The sequence below is a fragment of the Lethenteron reissneri genome, chromosome 16, assembly GCF_015708825.2.
Source record: "Lethenteron reissneri isolate LAM-NWPU_2019-01 chromosome 16, ASM1570882v1, whole genome shotgun sequence".
In the NCBI taxonomy this organism is placed as follows: Eukaryota; Metazoa; Chordata; class Hyperoartia; order Petromyzontiformes; family Petromyzontidae; genus Lethenteron; species Lethenteron reissneri.
This window is the reverse complement of record NC_083794.1, coordinates 15484509-15506712: the sequence shown is the minus strand read 5'-3', so window position 1 is coordinate 15506712 and position 22204 is coordinate 15484509. Positions and strand designations below refer to the sequence as shown.

The 22204-nt window shown below is 56.5% G+C and overlaps 3 protein-coding genes across 7 annotated transcripts in view; 2 read left to right on the top strand and 1 right to left on the bottom strand.

Annotated features, from left to right (window-relative positions):
* LOC133343072 (alpha-1,3-mannosyl-glycoprotein 4-beta-N-acetylglucosaminyltransferase A-like) overlaps positions 1-22204 on the bottom strand; it is a 50091-nt gene that overhangs the window by 26655 nt on the left and 1232 nt on the right. For 2 of the 4 annotated variants that reach the window (XM_061552550.1, XM_061552551.1), the window contains exon 2: positions 7780-7922. Coding sequence is in view for 2 of the 4 variants with exons in the window: in XM_061552548.1 (XP_061408532.1) it covers positions 3225-3542 (318 nt within the window). In the remaining 2 variants the exon portion in view is untranslated. Of the gene's footprint in view, positions 1-744; positions 1385-3224; positions 3695-7779; positions 7923-22204 lie in introns of those variants that run through there. The other 2 variants (XM_061552548.1, XM_061552549.1) reach the window with 2 other exon arrangements.
* NSDHL (NAD(P) dependent steroid dehydrogenase-like) lies at positions 1418-15381 on the top strand. 2 transcript variants are annotated; one of them, XM_061552554.1, is made up of 7 exons: positions 1418-1536; positions 9330-9491; positions 11093-11239; positions 13300-13428; positions 13699-13841; positions 14228-14330; positions 14850-15381. In XM_061552554.1, exons 1-7 carry the CDS (start codon positions 1516-1518, stop codon positions 15183-15185), a joined length of 1041 nt encoding a protein of 346 aa, XP_061408538.1. In that variant the 5' UTR covers positions 1418-1515; the 3' UTR covers positions 15186-15381. The 2 variants fall into 2 exon arrangements, with proteins under 2 accessions (XP_061408538.1, XP_061408537.1); XM_061552553.1 differs by having other exon boundaries at positions 1468-1548.
* Positions 4637-8786, top strand: LOC133343075 (Bardet-Biedl syndrome 12 protein homolog). The gene is made up of 2 exons (XM_061552552.1): positions 4637-5952; positions 7720-8786. Exons 1-2 carry the CDS (start codon positions 4954-4956, stop codon positions 7867-7869), a joined length of 1149 nt encoding a protein of 382 aa, XP_061408536.1. The 5' UTR covers positions 4637-4953; the 3' UTR covers positions 7870-8786.

The following is a 22204-nucleotide window of genomic DNA, read 5'->3' as shown; positions in this document are numbered from 1 at the left end:
AGGGTGAGATGAGGTGAGGTGAGGGAGGTGAGGGAGCGAGGTGAGGGAGGTGAGATGAGATGAGGTGAGGGAGGGTGAGATGAGGTGAGGGAGCGAGGTGAGGGAGGTGAGATGAGGTGAGATGAGATGAGGTGAGGGAGGTGAGGGAGCGAGGTGAGGGAGGTGAGATGAGATGAGGTGAGGGAGGGTGAGATGAGGTGAGTGAGGTGAGATGAGGTGAGGGAGGGTGAGATGAGGTGAGGTGAGGGAGGGTGAGATGAGGTGAGGGAGGGTGAGATGAAATGAGGGAGGTGAGATGAGATGAGGGCGATGTGCGGCCTGAGGTCGCCCTCTCGTGGACTCGCGAGGCAGCAGCAGCAGCAGACATCGCGGCTATCGCGATTGCTGTCGAAACGTCGTGATTTATTTTGTTTCTACCTACGTGACTTTACCGAAAGAACCCAAGAGTAACATTTAATTCTAGATTTGAAGCTTTCGTGACTGCAAGGATTCATATTCTTAGGGTTTTTTTCGGTAAAGTCACGTAGGTAAAAATTTAAAATAAAAATTAATAAAATTAAATAAAATAAAATACAATTTACGACGTTTCGGAGGCAACACAAGCTTCCGTCTTCAGGTGGAACCGTCACAGCACGATTGCTATATCAAGTGCAACATATGCACAGCGATGCCACTGTTAGTGCATTCCAAACAGGTTAGTTAAATGATAACAGTGAACCGGTAACCGCTTTCGCAATCGCTTACCGTTTCACTGGTTAGGAACCAGTCACCGATTCCAGTGGAATGTTCCAGTAATGAAGACGCTACTTGGCACTTGCTGGACATTTCTGTATCTGTGGCAAACTGATAACCGATATTAACAGTCCGATGATAAGTTACAGAAACGTACAATAACTGAAATTGCTGTGCCACATTGGCCTGCTGATGACCACCCACGACATGCCCCCATGGTTGGGACGTCACGGAGGTCATCTGGATTTGACCTCCGGCCGCTTGGCTCTGGGGTGGAGTGAGCGGCTCGCCATCGGAAGGAACGTCGCGAGCTCAAATCCTGATTGGGGGTTGACTCAGCCCATTATACTTTGCAGGGTCGATAAAATGGGTATCACTTTGTGGGGGAGATCAACAGTGGTTGTCCTATGTATAGGCTGGTCTCCGCCATAGGGATGTGGAATGTCCACCACTGACTCATTTCACATCCATCTGTAAACGTGTTTTGAATTATGCACATTGATACGGCATTGTGTCGAGCACACGTGTCCTCCCTCCCGAATCCTCTCCTCCCATCTCATCTCCGCCCATCTCCTCTTCGCCCCTCCCATCTCCCCACGTCTCCCCAATCTCCCCACGTCTCCCCAATCTCCCCATGTCTCCTCCCATCTCCCCACGTCTCCGCTCCGCCCTCTCCCTGCGGCAGCAATGAGAGGAGGAGGAGGAGGGACACGGAGCGCGTGAGTGCCGAGGGTGGCGCGAGTCGGCGAGGGAGGGAGGAGCTGAGAGCGTCACCGCAGGACCATGGCGACACGGAACAGAGCGGTACGGCCCGGCGTGAGTCCAAGCGAGTGTGAGACAGGGAGTGTGCGTGTGTGTGACAGGGAGTGTGCGTGTGTGTGACAGGGAGTGTGCGTGTGTGTGACAGGGAGTGTGCGTGTGTGAGACAGGGAGTGTGCCTGTGTGAGACAGGGAGTGTGCGTGTGTGTGACAGGGAGTGTGCGTGTGTGTGACAGGGAGTGTGCGTGTGTGTGACAGGGAGTGTGCGTGTGTGTGACAGGGAGTGTGCGTGTGTGTGACAGGGAGTGTGCGTGTGTGAGACAGGGAGTGTGCGTGTGTGAGACAGGGAGTGTGCGTGTGTGAGACAGGGAGTGTGCCTGTGTGAGACAGGGAGTGTGCGTGTGTGTGACAGGGAGTGTGCGTGTGTGTGACAGGGAGTGTGCCTGTGTGAGACAGGGAGTGTGCGTATGTGAGACAGGGAGTGTGCGTGTGTGTGACAGGGAGTGTGCGTGTGTGAGACAGGGAGTGTGCGTGTGTGTGACAGGGAGTGTGCGTGTGTGTGACAGGGAGTGTGCCTGTGTGTGACAGGGAGTGTGCGTATGTGAGACAGGGAGTGTGCGTATGTGAGACAGGGAGTGTGCCTGTGTGAGACAGGGAGTGTGCGTGTGTGTGACAGGGAGTGTGCGTGTGTGTGACAGGGAGTGTGCCTGTGTGAGACAGGGAGTGTGCGTATGTGAGACAGGGAGTGTGCGTGTGTGTGACAGGGAGTGTGCGTGTGTGAGACAGGGAGTGTGCGTGTGTATGACAGGGAGTGTGCGTGTGTGTGACAGGGAGTGTGTGTGTGATAGGGTGTATGTGTGACGAGGAGTGTGTGTGACGGAGTGTGTGTGTGTGTGATAGGGAGTGTGCGTGTGTGACGAGGTGTGTGTGTGTGAGACAGGGAGTGTGTGTGTGACAGGGTGTGTGTGTGACAGGGTGTGTGTGTGTGAGACGGGGTGTGTGTGTGTGTGACGAGGTGTGTGTGTGTGTGAGACGAGGAGTGTTATGTGTGTGTGACAGGGAGTGTGTGTGACAGGAAGAGTGTGACAGGGAGTGTGTGTGTGAGACAGGGTGTGTGTGTGTGACAGGGTGTGTGTGTGTGAGACGGGGTGTGTGTGTGTGTGACGAGGTGTGTGTGACGAGGTGTGTGTGAGACGAGGAGTGTTATGTGTGTGTGACAGGGTGTGTGTGTGTGACAGGGTGTATGTGTGTGACGAGGAGTGTGTGTGACAGGGTGTGTGTGTGTTACAGGGAGTGTGTGTGTGGCGAGGTGTGTGTGTGTGAGACGGGGTGTGTGTGTGTGGCGAGGTGTGTGTGTTACAGGGAGTGTGTTTCTGTGTGACGAGGTGTGTGTATGACAGGGAGACAAGCCGGCATCTCCATGGGTACACACTGTATAGACTATACACTATCCTGGGGTGTACAGTCTCAGGAGTATACAGTGTAGACCTATGGATTGTACAGTGTAGACTATATACTGTATGGCACGTATGGTTTGTGGTGTGTGGAAACAATATGGGAAATGGCAACACGAAGACTCGTGTCTTCCCTGCCTGCAATGTTCTTTTGTATCAGGGCCTATTTGTCCATGTTCCTCCACGTCTGCTTTTCGTGTTTAGTTTGTTGTCCTTCCTCGGCACCTCCGATTATCACGGTTGGCTACGTACGGTACGAAGGAAGCCCAACATACATACATGTCCCCGTGTCCCATTGTCTCCATGTGGCTGTAACTTCTGAGTTCGGGGGCTGCATGGCTGACCCTCCTGCTCACCCACACTGATCACGCGTACGACAGAGACGAAAGTTCTCTGTGAAGCCCACATAGGCTCTTGGGGCAAGTGCAGGTTAGCGAGCACCTGTTTTGGCCAACACGGCGCGGGTTTACACAGAAACACAGAGACGACGCTATTGGTCAGAATGCAGAGTAAAGCAGTCGGGGTGATTGGTGATCCAGCACTCACCAAATCACTCCGGTTGCTCGCTCCCCACCTAGCGGGCAGTCGCCTCTTCATCGCCCTTCTATCGTAACTACCACGGCTACTTCTCCCGAGACCTTCACCGGTTGATTCCTTCACACGTGTTGAGGATTTGGTCTACCAGACACTGACTCTTTCGTCTCATCCACAACTCACTCGCCCACTCACCTACCCACTCTTCAATCACCCACCTACTCACCCACCAACTCACTCACCAACTCACTCACCCACTCACCTACTCATTGCTGCTGTGGCTCGGTTGAATTAGCAAAGTTAGCATCGGTTCACAATACACTCCACGATTTGTTCAGGATCTCTGCAGTCATGGTGCGGTCCAATATCGAGTCTTTGTTCAGGCCGTCGCCATTAGCTCAGAGTTTTTCTCCGACATTGTTCAGCGTTGAATTTTGAGCTAACGACAAGAGCCTGAGCCATTCACAGGGACGGTTCACAGGACCCGGGTCTAGATTGATTTGGGTGAGAGGGTGGGACGCACCGGCATGGCAAGTCGGGAGGGTGCGCAGAATAGCGTGCAGGAGTGGCCCGTGTGCTCTGTGCGATGAACCCCAGGGTCCGCCACCGGCTTCCGAGAGGTCACCCGACCTGCGATCGCCCCCCGTCGGCGGGGCCCTGTGCGAGCTGCTCGCCGTCACGTCCCACTTTCACTCGCTGCTAGGGCCCGTCAAGGCCCTCAAGTTTGTTCGTGAGGGCCATGGCCCCGAGTGTGCCCTGGTCGGTTCGGGCTTCGAGTTGCTGCGGACCCTGGGCCCCGCATGCTCCCCGGCGGGCCAGCTGCTGGAGGGCGCGGTGCGGGGCCAGCAGGTCGGGCACGGCTGCGGTGGCACGAGCGTAGCGGTGCTGGCCGGGGAGTGGGCCAGGGCACTGGCTCGCTGCGTGAAGGAGAGCGCCGTGCCTCTCCCCGAAGTAACCCGCACGGCCGTCGAAGCAATGGACGAATGTGCCCGAGCGGTGATGATGCTGACCTTCCCAATAGCGCCGTCACGTTTCGTCGACAGTGACGAAAATGATGACGATAATGACGATGAAGAAGCTGGGTCTAGCTTGGCGACAGAGGATTCAGGGCGATTGTCGTGCGATGGAAGTACTGTGGCGCCCAACCCAGGCAGCTCCGCTCGATGGGACCAGGCCGCTCTGTGCGTGAGCAACTCCAGGGCGGCAGCTCAACCCCGGCGACTGCTCAGCCGGCATTTCCACTCGGCCTTGGCCAAACCACGTGGCGCCTACGGCTCGACTCGTTCATCCTGTGGTGAAGATCACGGTCAGTTGTCCAAACGCGGGCGAGCCAGTTCCCAGCGAGGACGTTACCAAGACTCACGTTCTGCCTCGCCGGCCGTCGACGCGCAGCGGCACGAGAAGCGAGGTGCCGACCGCGGTGCGCGGAGTGGGCCGACTCGCGCGGGGGCTGAGCCACGGCCAGGAGCGGGAGATGGGGCTGGCTTGGGACACGTATCTCGCTCAGATACACGCGCGCCGCGGCTTGGCGTCGCGGCCGGAGTTCGACCTCCGGCGCATCGTCACGGCGCTCACGCCGGGGCGGAGTGAGGACGCGTCCCGAGTCGTGGACGGCTACTTGACGAGCGTGCCCGCCACTGACGCTGCCGTCGCCAGGAGTCTGAGCGGAAGGCCACTCGGCGCTCTGCTGTTTGGAGGGGACCTCACCGCCGACCATCGTCACCCAGGCTTTCAGGGACTCGAGCGTGGACAGGTAGTGTTCTGGTGCGGAATGGAGCGCGAGCAAAATGGGTTTAGCACTCCGGGCAGCCATCCCGGCGCCAGCGAACCGCACGGGCCGCGACAGCCGGGATCGACGAATTCCGGCTCGCGGCCTGCACCCGACGCGACGTCGCCCTGGCAAGCAGAAGAGCAGGATGCGTGGCTGGAGGAGACGGCGCTGGCCCTGAGCGGCACACGAGCACGGTTGGTGATGGCTCGTGGGGAGGTCTGCCCGCGGCTCGCCGAGCGCGGCAACAACCTCGGCATCGTCTTCCTGCCTCGAGTGCCGTCGGCCGTGCTGCGCGCCGTGTCCCAGGCGAGCGGCGCCAAGATACTCGCCTACCCATGCCAGGCCGGCGCCTCCCACGCGGCCACCCTTTCTCTGGAATTGATCGACGAGGAGCTGGATGCGGCCGTCCCGACCGTTCGCCGCGCTGGTGCCAGTCGCAGCGGCGATGGCGGCACGAGAGTGATCGTGAAGACTGCGGCGGTGCAGTCGGTGGTATTGTGCGGCCGCGTGCCCTGCCGTCTGCCTGTGATGGAATCGCGGTTCTGGGCATGCGCGCGTCGGCTGAGTGGCGCCATAAACGATGGTCGGGTTCTACCGGGCGCCGGCGTTTCCGAGCTGCACTGCGTGCGCATCCTACAGGACATGGCCTCCAGGGCGCAATCGTCGGCCCCGGGCTCGGGGGCCGATGCCGCCGCGAGCCAGGTCCGCAGATTAAACGCGCGTCCGGAGGGCGATGCCCAACCAGAGTGTGGTCGCGGCGGGGGTGCCTGGTGGTGTGCCGAGTCCCACCGACACCACCCGGCTGTGCTACAGGCGCTGGCTGATGGGTGGCGGCGCTATCTCGTAATCGCCATGTACAACACGGGGTGCTACCGCTCTCAATGGGAGGCGGCCGCTGTTGTCAGCACGGTAGAAGCGAGGGGGGAAGTGGGACCCGTGATTCCTGGTGTTGGGGGCCCGAAGGAGGTGGAGGGGGGCGGAGGGGAGGGCGTGACGGGGCCCGTATACGATGGGGCGGCCGCCAAGGTTGGGACCTGGCAGGCGGCGCTGGACGTGGTGCTGCTTGTGTTGCAGGCTGATGCGGAGGTTGTGTCTGGTGTAGGCCATAGCCGATGGGGTCACGGTGATGATGATAATGATTGTGAGATCTCAACCAATGAGGTCATGACATCTCAGCTAAGGAGATAATGACATCTGATCTGGTGTGGTCGTGACATCTCAGCTGATGGACATTGAGCTTGTTATTGGACTGGTGTGGTATGTTTAGGGCTTAATATCTCACTGAATATTTTACGGGTTGCTGGTGGACCAGGGTATTTGGCATATAGTTGCAGCTACCGACAGCCATAGCGAGAGGAATAATACTGGATGTGATGTGCCGGGTGGAGTTGAAATGAAGCCTTGACGGGCCATCCGTCACGATTAGACTTCAGGCACTACACCAAGAATGTAAACGATAGCAGTTATTGTTTTGTACGGCTGATGTAGATGCAGAGCAACAACTACGATGTCACATTCAGGTGATCAAGCCAGACAGCCGCGTCAGGAGCAGCGCAGTGTATCGCTGTGATGTCTCCTTCGGGTTGTGGATCGGGCACTGCGTCATTATTTGTTGTACGCTCTGTTCTGGATGACCAAAGTCGCACACTGGAGCGATGGCCTCCCGCTTGTTCGCAGTGCCGCGTGTTCTCTGGTGGACGTTGGCATTTGATTTGTAATGGAATTTGTTTGCTTGCCAGAAAGGACAAAGATCCCTCCGTATAGCCTCAAAGGATTGTTTGGGGCAAGTGCTGCAGCACATAAGCACGCCGGCACGGCACATGAGGGGGTGGGTGGCCATCACCACGCCTGGCCGCCTTTGTCTCCCTCGTGGTGATGTTTACACACCGCACCCATGTACTCATTTGAAGCTGAGTCGACTTAGGGGAGGCCCAGGACCGGTTCAGATAGTTTCTACTGTTTATTGGTCGCGAGTAGGAATTTAACTCAGGGCGCCGGGTTCGTAGCGCAGTGCATCAACCAATACGCCATCACTCCCCACTAAGTGTCACACGCTCTCACGCGTGCGCCGTGTTATTTCCTGGAGCCCCTTGAACTGAATTTTGTTTGCAAATAAAGTGTCTGTGTTCTGCCAGGCGGCAGTTTCACTCGTGATTGATCCATGAGCGGAAACCGCGTGAATCGCACACCAGTAGCAGAACCGGTGCCTGCACACATGCACAGGTGTGGTGCCTGAACTTCGTGAATCCAGAGACGAGGACACGTGATCCAGGCGTGTGCAGTGCGGTTTGTACATTGTTGCAAGCCAATCTGTGAATTCGTTACATCCCACCGGAAACTGCGAATGGTAGCCGATTCTGGTAGCAGTTACTGGTTAACATCCCTAGTTTTCATGATGCATTAGCAGATGACGTCTTCTTCACGCATTCGTCTCTCCACATGAATACAAGTATCTCTTGCACATCCCAGCAGCCGCACGACTTTTGGGGAGTGCATCATTTCAGCAGCATTGGTTCAAGACGAGCAGACCTCTGGGCCGTCGTCGACACGGAGTCTCTCGTCAGCAGTCGGATGACATCGAGGCGTGTTCCGAGTGTCGCCGAGGCTGCTGGTGCCTGACCCGACCCACAGGGGGCGACGCCAGACACCGTCTCCAGCCGAGCCACCGTCTCCTGCCCGAGCCAGCACAGCGCAAAATACACCCGCGCATGAATGGACGCCTCTTTCCCATATCCGTCCCTCCACGCAAGAACAATACAAGTCGTGTTTTACACATCCCATCAGCCGTACGACCTTCTGGGAGTACGTAATTTCAGCAGCATTGGTTCATCACAAGGAACACTGTGTACTGGTTTAGACATGCGGTGTCTTGTCAGCAGAATCCAGCTTGCTTGAAGCAATGCTGGTGAACTGCCAGATGTTGATGTGAGGACCCCCCTTCCCTGTGAGACGTGAAGACCACGCTTCATGTCAGCTTGCTGCACAGGCCCTAAATGCCAACCGGCCAGCAAAAAAAGATACTATCAAAGTTGCATCTTGACTTAAAGCTTTCGTGACTGCAGGAATTCATATTCTTTGGATCTTTCGGTAAAGTCACGTAGATAGGTTCAAAGAAAATAACCAAAAAAAACTACGACGTTTCGATCGCAACACAAGCGCTCGACATCTTCACCAACGGTTTTGTTTATTATTTTTTGTTATTTTCATTGAACCTATCTACGTTACTTTACCGAAAAACCCAAAGAATATCAAAGTTGCATTAGATAAGAGTGTAACACGTTGCTTTAATTGAGTGAGGTTATTATAAGAACTTGGGGAAAAGAGACAACGGTGGCAGAGGCAGCAGTGCGAGGGAAGAAGCAGAGAGAGACCCGAGGTGACCCGCAGGGTGGTGGGTGGGTGAGCGAGTGGGTGATTGAGCGAGTGGGTGAGTGAGCGAGTGGGTGAGTGGGCGAGTGAGCGAGTGGTTGAGTGAGCGAGTGGTTGAGTGAGCGAGTGGGTGAGTGAGCGAGTGGTTGAGTGAGCGAGTGGTTGAGTGAGCGAGTGGGTGAGTGAGCGAGTGGGTGGGTGAGCGAGTGGGTGGGTGAGCGAGTGGGTGGGTGAGCGAGTGGTTGGGCGAGCGAGTGGGTGGGCGAGCGAGTGGTTGGGCGAGCGAGTGGTTGGGCGAGCGAGTGGTTGGGCGAGCGAGTGGTTGGGCGAGCGAGTGGTTGGGCGAGCGAGTGGTTGAGTGAGTGTTTTAACCCGTAAAAGTGTGGTGTGCATTTGTGCGAAGAGCGGTGGTGCAGTAGTTGGCACACTGCGCTACAAACTCAACTACTCGAGTTCGATTAATGTTCATGGCCAACACTAGTGGCAATTATCTGAACCAGTCTTGGGTGGCCACTTGATACACCCACCCTAAAATTAGTACCTAGCGCCATGTGTAAACATTGGCACTCGTGAGACAAAGATAGCCGGGCAAGGTGTTGGCCACACATTTCGTGTGCCGTGCCGGCTTTCATAGATGCTTCTCGCTAACAGCACTTGCCCCAACAGTCTGTTAAGGTTTCACGGGGGATCTTTGTGTTTGTGGCCTGCAGGGTGAGCGGCGGTGCCTGGTGATCGGTGGGGCTGGGTTTCTGGGCCAGCACCTAGTGGAGGCGCTGGTGGCGCGAGGGTACGTGGTGGGGGTGTTCGATGTCCGCCCGGGGGCCCCCATCTCCGGCGTCGTCTACTTCACGGGGGACCTGTGCAACCAGGAGGTAAGCTCCCCGCACCAGGCGGCACATCAGCCAGCCACTCGCAAGGGGTGGCTACTTCCTCTTCATATTTGAGCAACAGTAACCCCAGCAGGGTCAACCCCACCTTGCCCCATGGGCTGAGGAGATTCCCCTCCCCCAAGACCTCACAGAAATGCTTAGCAAACCTGCAGACCTAGTCCTGGAGATCAGATCACCATTTTTCCTAAAGGACCAGAATAGGCATGGCTCTGCAAGTTACTTTTTTCATGGAATTAAAAGTGATTTGTGATAGAGAGCTGCTGAGGACATTTCCATCTGCTCATCAACCCATAAGCATTGCTCAACTTTGCAGTACCGAACGGCTCTCAGAACCTCCGAGCGTGTGGTAAGTCTTCTCATTCTCTGACGTGGTATATTGTTGACAGTGGGAGTGGACCTATCGCTTTCCGTGACCTAGCCGGAACACCATACCCAGTGCAGCCATAGCAGCCGCATGAGCCATAGCCCTGAACTTCACCCATTTCTGCTCGGCATCGGGAGGAAGAGAGGGGACGATGTCAACCCCAGTTGCAAGTGATGATTACATTTTTGCTTGCAACTTTCATCAGCAGTGAGGTGAGACCAGGCTACTGTGGGTTTAGATGGGGTTATATATGGATGCCCACCACTGCAGTTGACGAATGGCAGGCGCATCTTACAGGTGACAAGCCGATGTTCAGTGGGCATGTCAGCTCCATGGTAGGTTCTGGTGTCAAGGACATGGACCTACATTCAATATTTGGACTATTAACTTCGGCAGATGTTCTTGCTTGGACCTGGCGTGCAGCCATGATGTTATGTGGGTCTGCTCATGCCAGAAGAGCCTCACTCACCTACTCACCTACGGACCCAATCACTCACCCATGCACTCACCCACTCACCCTATGAGTCTATGGTTCTTTGTGTGAGTCTATGGGTCTTTTTGTTAGTCTATGAGTCTCTATTTAAATCACTGTTGACCAACTTACTGTTGACCAACTTGCGGCTGAAACCCGGATTGGAACCCAGGATCTCAGCGCCTGCTCAGCGCTCTCTGACCTCTGAACCACCACGCCGCCTCCCTGCTAACCAACGACTCGAACGGCTCTGCAGAGGAGGAGTGTAACAGTCCTGGCTACAAAGCCTCTGTGGTTCTTGCCTGGTTTGTGGGAAGAGTCGATGCTGAATGAGTGAACGAAAGAGTGAGTGAGTGACAATAATCAGACAATCCACCCCCTTCCCCTACCTGTCCATATATAATTCTGGCAGAAGGCTGCGCTGCTGATGGTATGTGTGAAGTGTACTGTACTGTTCATGTGGATGGACGGATCTGCGAGGGAAGCGCAGTGTCCACTCAGCTGTTCTTGTTGTCGTCCCATTCCATGGTCGTGGTGTCCACCGCCCAATGGCCCCATCCTCCCCAACACAATCCCCCCATCTCCCACCAACCCACGGTGGTAGCAATGACGTCACAAACGCCGCTGCAGCGTTGCCTCCACTACAGTTTGCACGAGCACCATTGTGCATAGTGATGACGATTGTAAATATTATTAGTTAATGAATGAACGGCTGTGCCGGTGTGTATGTGCGCGTGTCGTCACCAGGACCTGATGCCAGCGCTGCAGAGCGTGAGCGTGGTGTTCCACTGTGCCTCCCCAAGCCCAGCCAGCAACAATCGGAACCTCTTCTACCGGGTCAACTGCCAGGGCACGCAGACTGTCATCGCCGCCTGCCAGGCCGCTGGTGTCAAGGTACCGCCATTCCCGGCCCTGCCCAACCCTGTTCCAGGCCCTGCCCGGCCCTAGGGCCCTGTAGCCCTGCCCTGTGGCGCTGTCCTGTATCCCTGCCCTGTGGCCCTGCCCTGTGGCCCTGCCCGATGGGCTTGTCCATTGGCCCTGATACTTACTGGTAATGTCACCCAGTGAATAATGGCACAGCCTGCGACAAGGAGCTGCCCACACAGTGATGTCCAGAGAGCCGTGGGGCACATTCCTGGCAGCTGCTCCCTCACTGCCCATTGTATTCAATGAACGAGAACTCTAAGCCATTCTCTATGGACTTATATCACACACTCACAGTCAGGCGATTGATGATTCGGCACTCCCTGATTCACTCGTCACTCGGCCACTCACTGGCGGTCAGTCACCTCCTTATCACTCTTTTTTTGCTACTACCAAGGTGACCGATTCCGTGAACTTCACTCACTGACACCCGTGTTGAGGACTTGATCTACGAGACGCAGGCTGCTTGGTCTCATTTACACTGTGCTCAAACACCACCACACTGCAGGTCACTTCAACACACTCACTCATCCACTCACTCACATGCTCACCCACTCGCTCACCACATTGCAAGTCACCTCACTCTTTCTGCTTCTTCCCTCGCACTGCTATACTGTGGAATTCCCTTTCCCACCATCATCTCTTTCCCCCAAGCTCTCAATAACCTTGTTCAATCGAAGTATGTATGCATGTTGCACTTATTTCTCACCATACATAGACAACTGTACTAATCAGAGGTGCAGGGGAAGGACAACAAACTAAACACGAAAAGCAATTCTAAATAAATGAGTTTTCAATCTAGATGACTTAAAAGTGCATAGCTCCAGTGGCGTCCGATATACATACATACACACTCCTGTCGATCACATCTTTGATTGTGCTGTTTGTTACTGACCGCTTGCCGTTTTGGGTCTTTGGGTCTATTGTGCTCAGCACCTGTAAAAAAAAAACGGTCCCAGAACAGAGTCGGTGGAGTCTGGTGGAAAGACCACGCGAGAGAGAGGAGAGAGTGCCGAGGGCCGTGAGCGGGAGTGGGCCCGTGGTGAGGGTGAGCTAACGCCGACCGCAGGCTCAGCAGGGTGTGGGCGACAGGGGACGGCTAAACCCTGGGCTGGGCGCAGTCCGTGTGGGCGCTGTCCGTCTGTCCGCGTGTGTGTGCACGTGTGCGCGTGTGTGCTTGCATAAACATCAGCACTAGTGAAACAAAGGTGGCCAAGCGTGGTGCTGGCCCCACCACCCACCTTGTGCATCGTGCCGGCCTTAACAGGTGCTCGCTCATGGCACTTGCCTGAATAGTCTGTACGGCTACATAGGAGGACTTTGTCTTTATCTCTGCGTGTTGGTCCCATGTGTGCACGCCTGCGTGTGGTGAAACGCGCGTGTGGGCGCGCCCTGTCTCGCACCGCACGTGGCGGATGATGATGAATCATGCGGCCTGCCAATTTGTATTCCTGACCACAGCGGACGTTTCCCATTAGTGCGTGCATGTGTGTGTGCGTGTGCGCGTGTGTGCGTGTGTGTGAGTGGGAGACAAAGGCGGCCGGGCGTGGTGCTGGCCACCTACCCCCTCGTGTGCCGTGCTGGCCTTCATAGGGTCTCGCTAACAGCATTTCCCCGAACAGTCTGTTAAGGCTATACAGAGATCTTTGTCTTACGTGTGTTTGTGTGCATGTGTGTGCATGTGTGTGCATGTGTGTACATGTGTGTGTGTTTCTGTGCCATCACTCTACATACCCACCGACCCGAGTTCAATTCCCGCTCATGGAAAACATCAATGACGAGTATCTGAACCTGTTGTGCGCCTCCCCTAGGCTGATTCAGCCCTAAACAAGTGTTAGGTGCTGCATGTGTGTGAATGTGTGTGAATGTGTGTGCATGTGTGTGAATGTGTGTAAACGCCACCAATGGGGAGACAAACGCGGCCAGGCATGGTGCTGGCCACGCAAGCCTTCACAGGTGCTCGCCGAGACCACTTGCTCCAGCAGTCCGTGTGGGCTACACGGGAGGCCTTTGTTTGTGTGCGTGCTCAGCGGCTGGTGCTGACGAGCAGTGCGAGCGTCGTGTTTGAGGGGGTGGACCTGAAGGATGCCACGGAGGAGACGCCGTATGCACGCAGACCCATCGACTACTACACCGAGACAAAGATCCTACAGGAGAAGGTGCGCACGCGGGGGTGGGCGCACGGCAGTGGACACGAAGGGGGGTGGACACATGGGTGTGGACACGCGTGTGTGTGTGTGTGCGTGTGTGTGTCTGTACACTCCCCTTGCGAAATCGTCACGCCCGCGAGTACCCGTTCATGTCCTCACGAGTCCCTCCATCACCCAGCTTGTCTGCTGATATCCCCACGTCCGCCACACGCCGCCCACACGTTCCCTACACGACCCCTCGTCTTCCCCGCGTCTCCCCGCGTCTCCCCGTGGGAGCAGGCCGTGCTCGCTGCGAACTGCCCCGAGCGAGGGTTCCTCACGGTTGCGATCCGCCCCCACGGGATCTTTGGGCCCCGTGACCCCCAGCTGGTGCCCATACTTGTGGACGCCGCCCGGCGTGGCAAGATGAAGTTCATCATCGGGTACCACGACCGCCACGTGCACCACCACTATCGCCAACGTCGCCACCATGGCCACCACCACCACTACCATGACAGCCGTTCACCAGTAACGCACACGTGATTCTCAAGTGAGTTTTGCTTTTCTTAAAACTCGGACCCCTTGTCTAACATAGAGAGGGCACTTGCCTATGGACATCTTGCAGTGCACCAGCATTAGTCCCAGCATTGGTTCAACACAAACTGTGGCCTCGTTTCGACAGAGCCAGGCTATCTTGAAACACTGCTGGTAAGCTGCCAGATGTTGACAGGCCAGGACCCCCCTCACTGTGAGACGTGGGTCCTGCTCTCACACAAAACTCCGTGGGCCACGACACAAACGAGGGTCTCGTTGACCGCGTGCGGCGCAGAGACGGCAGCAACCTCGTGGACTTCACGTACGTGGAGAACGTGGCGCACGGCCACATCCTGGCAGCAGAGCACCTGGATCCCGGCTCGCCCGTGTGTGGCCAGGTGAGGACCCGTACAGCCACACGCAATCCCCACACAATCCCCGTGCAACCCTCAAGCAATCCTGATTTAATATTTATATGCGTTGGTTTTGCTCTGATTTCTCTTTGCTTCATTGCTGTACTTGTTTTTACATTCTTGCTTTTGTTGTTGTGGTGACCCAGGTCCCTCTTGCAAATGAGAATTCTTCTTCTTTCCCGAGTTCTCACCTGGTTCAGAATCAGAACATTTCTTTATCCTGGAGAAATCCGATGAATAAATAATCAATCTTGTTGAAACACTTGTAAATTGGCTGAAAACATCTTAATATATAGAGGACTGCAGATCTTGAGCAATTGTTTGCAGTACCGGCTCTTCTCCACCACTTGGCTGCTGCTGCCCTGCTGCTCGTCCCTGGTTCCTCCTCGGCGATCGCAAGAGACGCGATGGTCACGGACGGCAGCCCCGCTACCCGGCTGCCCATCGCTGAACTCGCTCTCGACCCCCGCTCCGCCCTTCTTCCCCACCCCCCGGCCGGTCCAGGCCTTCCACATCACCAACGATGAGCCGGTGCCATTCTGGGCCTTCATGTCGCGCCTCCTGGAGGGGCTCGGCTACGCGGCGCCGCGCCACCGCCTGCCCTACCGGCTGGTGTACGTGCTGGCGCTGCTGCTGCAACTGCTGAGCACGCTGCTGCGCCCCGTGTGGGCCTTCACGCCCACGTTCTCGCCGATGCGCGTGGCGCTCGCCGCCACACACCACTACTACAGCTGCGCGCGCGCCAAGCGCCTCCTCGGCTACCGCCCGCCCGTGCAGCTCGACGACGCGGTGGCGCGAACCCTCGCCAGCTACCCGCACCTGCGCCGCACGGCCGACTAGCGCTCTCGCCATGGGAGGGACCCGGGTCTCGCCCGTGTCTGGCTGGGTCGCATCCGGGTGTCAGCCGGGTGTCACCCTTGTATTCACCCGTGTGTACCTGGACGCTGCGGCGTGCACGGATGTCGTCGCGCGCCCTGCAGGCCCGCTGCGAGGTTGACCGTTAACCCAATAAACCTGGTGACATTTTAACCTCTGACCTGAGCCAGAGATTTGACTTCTGTCCGGTTCGTTTGTCTTCATTCATCGGCGGCGCTCGTGCAATCTGCAGCATTCGAGACGCTGCAGCGGCATCTGTGACACGACGCACGGAGTCCGCACGGAGGTGCACCCACAGACGAGCGCCTGGGATGGCGGTCAGAACAGGCGCTGGCAACAATTTCCCGAAGTCTGTGGTCCTATATTTGGATGTGTGTCGAACTCCAACATTTATGTCTTACACATGGAAGGAAACCGGAGCACCCGGAGAAAACCCACGCATTGCGAGGGAGGTAACACTCAATCCCCGTACAAATGGAATTCAGCTGTAAATTAACCCACTTGCTGTACTGCCACGGCACCCTGGCCATAAGCCAGGAGATGGCGACCTCGAAGCCCATGGGTAGGGAGGGAGTTTCCCGGATGAGCAGGATTCACCAATCCCCGCTGCCCACACAGCGCTGCACTCCAGGCCACGTGCAGCAGCGCGGACCCCAGCACCGAGCTGCACAACACGCGCAGAGCCTTCGTGCCGATCCACTGCTGGATGGTTCAAGCAAGCCTGACTGCTGGCAAGACACTGAATCCCGAAACTGGTCCAGAGTTTTGTTTGTTTTGAATCAATGCCGCTGACATTACGCCGTCCCAGAAGGAGGACGTGTGTGGGCTGTCGGGATCTGTAAGCCACACTCTTGTCTTGTACGTGGAGATGGATATGCGAATGAGTCACGTCGTTTACATATTGATTCGGACTTGAACGAACATCATCGACCCATGGCCTCTGTACGGCAGTCTTCAACCTGGAGACCCCGTGGCTTCACTGGCAGCCCAGAGTCAGCTGCTGCATGCAACACACTTGTGGTACCCAGGAAAGCCTGACCGAGTCCTGCCAAGTTTTTGCAGTCAGCGGCGATGATTTGGTATGCATTATTGAGTTAAGTAATTTGCGGTGTAATTTTTTTTTTCCATTTGGCAAATTTGTAACCTGGCGACGGAATACATTACTCCTCATTCGGAATGCATCTTTCTTGCAAACGGTGAATACGCACCACACTATTAACCAGGGCGGCTTGCCTGGGATTAGAGCCACAGACCTCTGCAACAACGCGCTCCCACTGGACCGCATCGCCGCCATAATTACTCGATGTTTTACTCAGCTGGTTTCAATCTCCTAGCATCCTCCCAACCACTCTCTCCCTGCTGCCTTCACCAGCTAGGATCCCCTCATACCCCCATAGTGACCAAGGGTTCCCATTATCCCCCTCCACCCCCGTGCCTCCTGGCTCTGGAGCTAGGCGCCAGGAGAACGGCTCCATGCGCCGGGTGTAATTGGACTCGCAATGGCCACCACCACGCGGAGACGGCGGAAGTTGGCAGAGAAAATGCGGGAGGGAAACTGGCGAGACGGGCGGAGCGGGGAGACACGGGGCGGTCGGAGACATGGCAAATATGGGAGATGCAGCGTCTCCCATCTCCCAAAATCTTCTGTCGCCCCACGTCTCTGATCTCCCCGCGTCATCCATCTTCCAGTGTCTCCCCACGACTTCCATCACCCCGGGTCTCGTGTCTCCCTGTATCCCTGTCTCCCATTTTCCCGGGTCCCCAATTTCGCCGTGTCTCCCCGCGTCTCTCGTTTCCCCTGGCCCCCCATCTCGCCACGTCTCCCGTCTCCTTGCGTCAAACCCGGACAGACGACAGCACTAATTCGAACCCAAGGCGCTGGCTTCAGAGGCAGCCGCTGGTGCCGTCTGCACTCGGGATGGAAGCGAGGAGAGTTCCTTGTTTTCCTGGCTTCCGGCAAGGGCCGTGTGGTTGATGGGATGTGTGTAAAAATAAAGATGTGAAGGAGACGAATTGTGTGCATATCTATGCCGTGACATCCCCCGCCACGGTGTTTCTTGAGGTTCGTGTCAAAGGGAAGGAGTCCGCCCTGTGCGCATTTCTTGACTGCGGCTGATGCGTAGGACGAGCGATCCACGGTGTGTCACTCGACCACCACACTGCAGGTCACAACAGCACACTTACTCACCAACTCACCCACCACCTCACCCACCAACTCACCCACCAACTCACCCACCAACTAAGTCACTCGACCACCACACTGCAGGTCACAACAGCACACTTACTCACCGACTCACCCACCAACTCACCCAACAACTCACCCACCAACTAAGTCACTCGACCACCACACTGCAGGTCACAACAGCACACTTACTCACCGACTCACCCACCAACTCACCTACCAACTCACCCACCAACTCACCCACCAACTAAGTCACTGAACCACCACACTGAAGGTCTCCGCACCTCTCTTTGTTTCTTTCCTCGCACTGCTCCACTTTGGAATCCCCTCTCACATCCCCCCCGCCCCCCCCCCAAGCTCTCACATCCCCCCCGCCCCCCCCCCCAAGCTCTCACATCCCCCCCGCCCCCCCCCAAGCTCTCACATCCCCTCCGCCCCCCCAAGCTCTCACATCCCCCCCGCCCCCCCAAGCTCTCACATCCCCCCCGCCCCCCCCCCCCAAGCTCTCACAACAACAACCTTGCTCGAATCAAGAACCGCGCTGCTCTCGCGTATCTGTCACATCTCTGGCCGCTTTACGTGATGGGCCGTTTGGCCGGTGCTCAGCAACTGCGATTAAAAACCAGTAATGATGATTACAACTCCAACGTGCGTGCGTTCCTCCTCCCCTCCCCGAGCCTCATCCCTCTCCCGGTTACAAACACTTTCCAAACAACCATTCCAGTCCAGGAAGGAAATAATATATACAGTACCGTACGTCGAATCGCGATTGGGACGTGCCGTGTCTAGACTTGAGGTTCTTACTGCCGGTATTGGTGACAAGTCGTGCAATACATTTGAGTCCAGAGTTAAAGGGATGTCCTGCTCAACTCAACGATCAGACACTTCACCTCCCTCACATAGCTATCCCTCCATACAATACGCAAGTGGGTTTTTTTTTTAACACGCCACATCAGCCGCATGGTGGGATATTCCACATTACTATGGCGAGGGCGATTTCATTGTATCGATGTTGTACAGAGGGATGAATGGCGGGCCGAGTACACCCCCAACGAGGAGTGCGTTGAGCTGAGAGATGGAAGGGACCCACTGAGCCATGGAGCAGCACTGCTGCGTTCTCTTGCAAGGGCGACGTCCAGTCGCCAGCAGTACAAACAATATGGAAACACTGACAGTTGTTATCCAATGGATATACTCATCCCCGGCATAGAAATGTGTAATTCCCACCACTGGCTCGCCAGCTCAGGCCTGTGCACAGGAGGGGATGGCGCGAGGCGCCTGCTCCACCTCTGGGCCCCTTCCTGGCCTCTCAACGCCACCAGCGGCAGACGTCGCTCACCCCCCGACCCCCACCTCCTGCTCGGGTTGCAGCTGCTGTCGACTCCATGATCATTGTCACCTCCTGGAGCCCACCGGCTCCACCTCCCAGCGCGGAGGAGAGGGTTCTGGAGGCCCAAGGCACCCCCCCCTGCCCCAAGATCTCGGACCCGGAGAAAAATGTCCCCATCAGTCCCCCCCTCCCTCTCCTCCTCCCACAACCACCCGCCCCCCACCAATGGCACCTGTTCCAAGTTGGTGAATAACGCCGTTGTTGTTTTCGCACTGATTTATATTTGCTTCCTTGTTGTACTTGTTTCGATGCGATTGCTTTTGTAGTTGTGGTGAGCCAGGTTACTTTTGCAAATGAGAATCTTATCGTGGCCTTTCGAGTTCTCACCTGGTGAACAAAATCAACTTGAATCACAAAACCAGTTCTCACCCCCTGGGCCTGTGTCCAGGGGGTGACACACCAGGCCCAGCTGCAGCTCCTTACGACTACGCTACCCCCCCCCCCACTCACACACACTACCCCCCCCCCCCACTCACACACTACCGCCCCCCACTCACTCACACACACTACCGCCCCCCACTTACACGCACACACACACTACCGCCCCCCACTCACACGCAACAACAACAACCGCCGCCATTCGCCACTAAGTGGCGGTGACGTCACCACGACGCTTGTGCCAGGCCATGTGCACCTTGAGGCCACGTGAAGTGTCGAACGCCCGCTGGCAGGAGGTCACGGGGCAGACCCAGGTGCCACGGGTCGACTGACTGAGATGACCGAGATGACTGGCTCATGCACCACCTGTGCCCCCTACTGTGCCAACTTACTGTGCTTTAGCCACCCAGCGCTCTGCTCGTTGTTGTGAGCGCCGCTCCTCCGCCCTCCGTTGTTGTTGGAGGGCGACTGCCTCCAACTGCCCAGTAGCGTCCTTCACGAGCCTCCTCCACAGAGGCCGATCTTGACACCGCTGGTACCAGTCATCGGCAAGTCCACTCAGCTGCACGTCCTCCTGTACCACATCACTCGATCTCTTCTCTAGCCCGTGCCGCGCCCGTTTAGCCCCCTCGATCCGGCCGAACAAAAGCTGTTTAGGCATGCGGTGGCTGGGCATGCGGGCTACATGACCCAGCCAACGCAGCCTTGCCTGCCGGAGGAGCTCACCGATGGGACTTTGCCCAGATCTTTCCAGGATTTGTGAGCTCCTCACACAATCCAGCCTGGTTAAACCCAGGATGGATCGTAGGCAGGCCAGCCTAAATGTTTCCAACCGGCGAAGATGCTCCATTATGGGGGTCCACGTTTCGCAAGCGTAGAGAAGGGAGGGAATGACTGTGGCCGAGAAGACCTGAAGCTTCGTGCGGAGCGACAGACCAGGTAGCTTCCACACAGCGTTACACAACCGATGAAAATATATTGCCGCTCGACTGATTAGGAGTGAGACCTCTGCTGTTAAACTGGAGCCGGTCATAAGCACATTGCCCAGCTATGGGACACTCTCCACTCTCTCCACTACTGCCCCATCACCGATTGGGAGTTGTGGGGGTGGAGTGTCCAATGGTACAAAATACCCAAGCAGGTGCTTAGTTTTGGTGGGGCTGATGGTAAGGCCCCACGTCTTAGTGGCACGCTTCCAGTCTCAGCAGCAGCGTCTCCAACTCCTCTTCTGAATGAGCAGCTATTACCAAATCATCGGCATACATAACTCACACGCACACACACACTACCGCCCCCACTTACACGCACACACACTACCCACTTACACGCACACACACACAATACCGCCCCCCACTCTCACGCACACACTACCGCCCCTACTTACACGCACACTCACACACTACCCCCCCTCCCACTTACACGCACACACACTTACACTCACACACACACTACCGCCCCCCACTCACACGCACGCACGTGGCTCCTATTGTGGGGAGGCCACGGGGCGGGTTGCGCGCTTCTTCACAGATGAAGTTGCCGTGCAACAGCGCCAGCTGCGCCAGAGGTCGCAAACGGGGTTTGATTCCTTACCCGTACCCGGCCGCACCAGGGTCGCACACGGGTACCCGTACCCGGCCGTACCCTACCCCGTACCCGTACCCGGCCGGGTACGGGGTAGGGTACGGATATCGGGTACCTGATTGCGACCTCTGGGATGAAGCCATGTTGCAGGCGCGGGTGGGTTGATTCTAGGAACTAGAATTGTGAGAAGAGACAAGACGTTGGGAAATGAGTGACATTTAGTTACTCACCAGTGACTCACGGCCTACCCGTACCCGTACCCGGCCGCACCAGGGTCGCAAACGGCCGGGTATCGGGTAGGGTACGGGTATCGGGTACCCGGTTGCGACCTCTGAGCTGCGGGGGTGGGGGCCACAGGGGTGGGGGGGGGGGGCGTGACCCGGTGACCTCTCGATGATGAGATGTGGCGCCGTGTGGTGAAGGCTGCTGGAGGTGTCCTGTGCGGTGCAGGGTGTTGGTAGTGTGGGTGTTGGTGGTAGTGTGGGTGTTGGCAGTGTGGGTGTTGGTAGTGTGTTGTGGGTGGTAGTGTGTTGTTGGTGGTAGTGTGGGTGTTGGTAGTGTGGTGTTGGTAGTGTGGGTGTTGGTAGTGTGTTGTTGGTGGTAGTGTGGGTGTTGGTAGTGTGTTGTTGGTAGTGTGGGTGTTGGTAGTGTGGGTGTTGTGGTAGTGTGGGTGTTGGTAGTGTGGGTGTTGGTAGTGTGGGTGTTGGTGGTAGTGTGGGTGTTGGTAGTGTGGGTGTTGGGTAGTGTGGGTGTTGGTAGTGTGGGTGTTGGTAGTGTTGTGGGTGGTAGTGTGTTGTTGTTGGTAGTGTGGGTGTTGGTAGTGTGTGGTGGTGGTAGTGTGGGTGTTGGTAGTGTGGGTGTTGGTAGTATGTTGGTGGTGGTAGTGTGTTGCTGGTGGTAGTGTGGGTGTTGGTAGTATGTTGGTGGTGGTAGTGTGTTGTTGGTGGTAGTGTGTTGGTGGTGGTAGTGTGGGTGTTGGTAGTGTGGGTGTTGGTAGTGTGTTGGTGGTGGTAGTGTGGGTGTTGGTAGTGTGGGTGTTGGTAGTGTGGGTGTTGGTAGTGTTGTTGGTGGTAGTGTGGGTGTTGGTAGTGTGGGTGTTGGTAGTGTGTTGGTGGTGGTAGTGTGTTGTTGGTAGTGTGGGTGTTGGTAGTGTGGTGTTGGTAGTGTGGGTGTTGGTAGTGTGTTGGTGGTGGTAGTGTGTTGTTGGTGGTAGTGTGGGTGTTGGTAGTGTGGTTGTTGGTAGTGTGTTGGTGGTGGTAGTGTGGGTGTTGGTAGTGTGGGTGTTGGTAGTGTGTTGTTGGTGGTAGTGTGGGTGTTGGTAGTGTGGGTGTTGGTAGTGTGTTGTTGGTGGGAGTGTGGGTGTTGGTAGTGTGTTGTTGGTGGTAGTGTGGGTGGTGGTAGTGTGGGTGTTGGTAGTGTGGGTGTTGGTAGTGTGGGTGTTGGTAGTGTGGG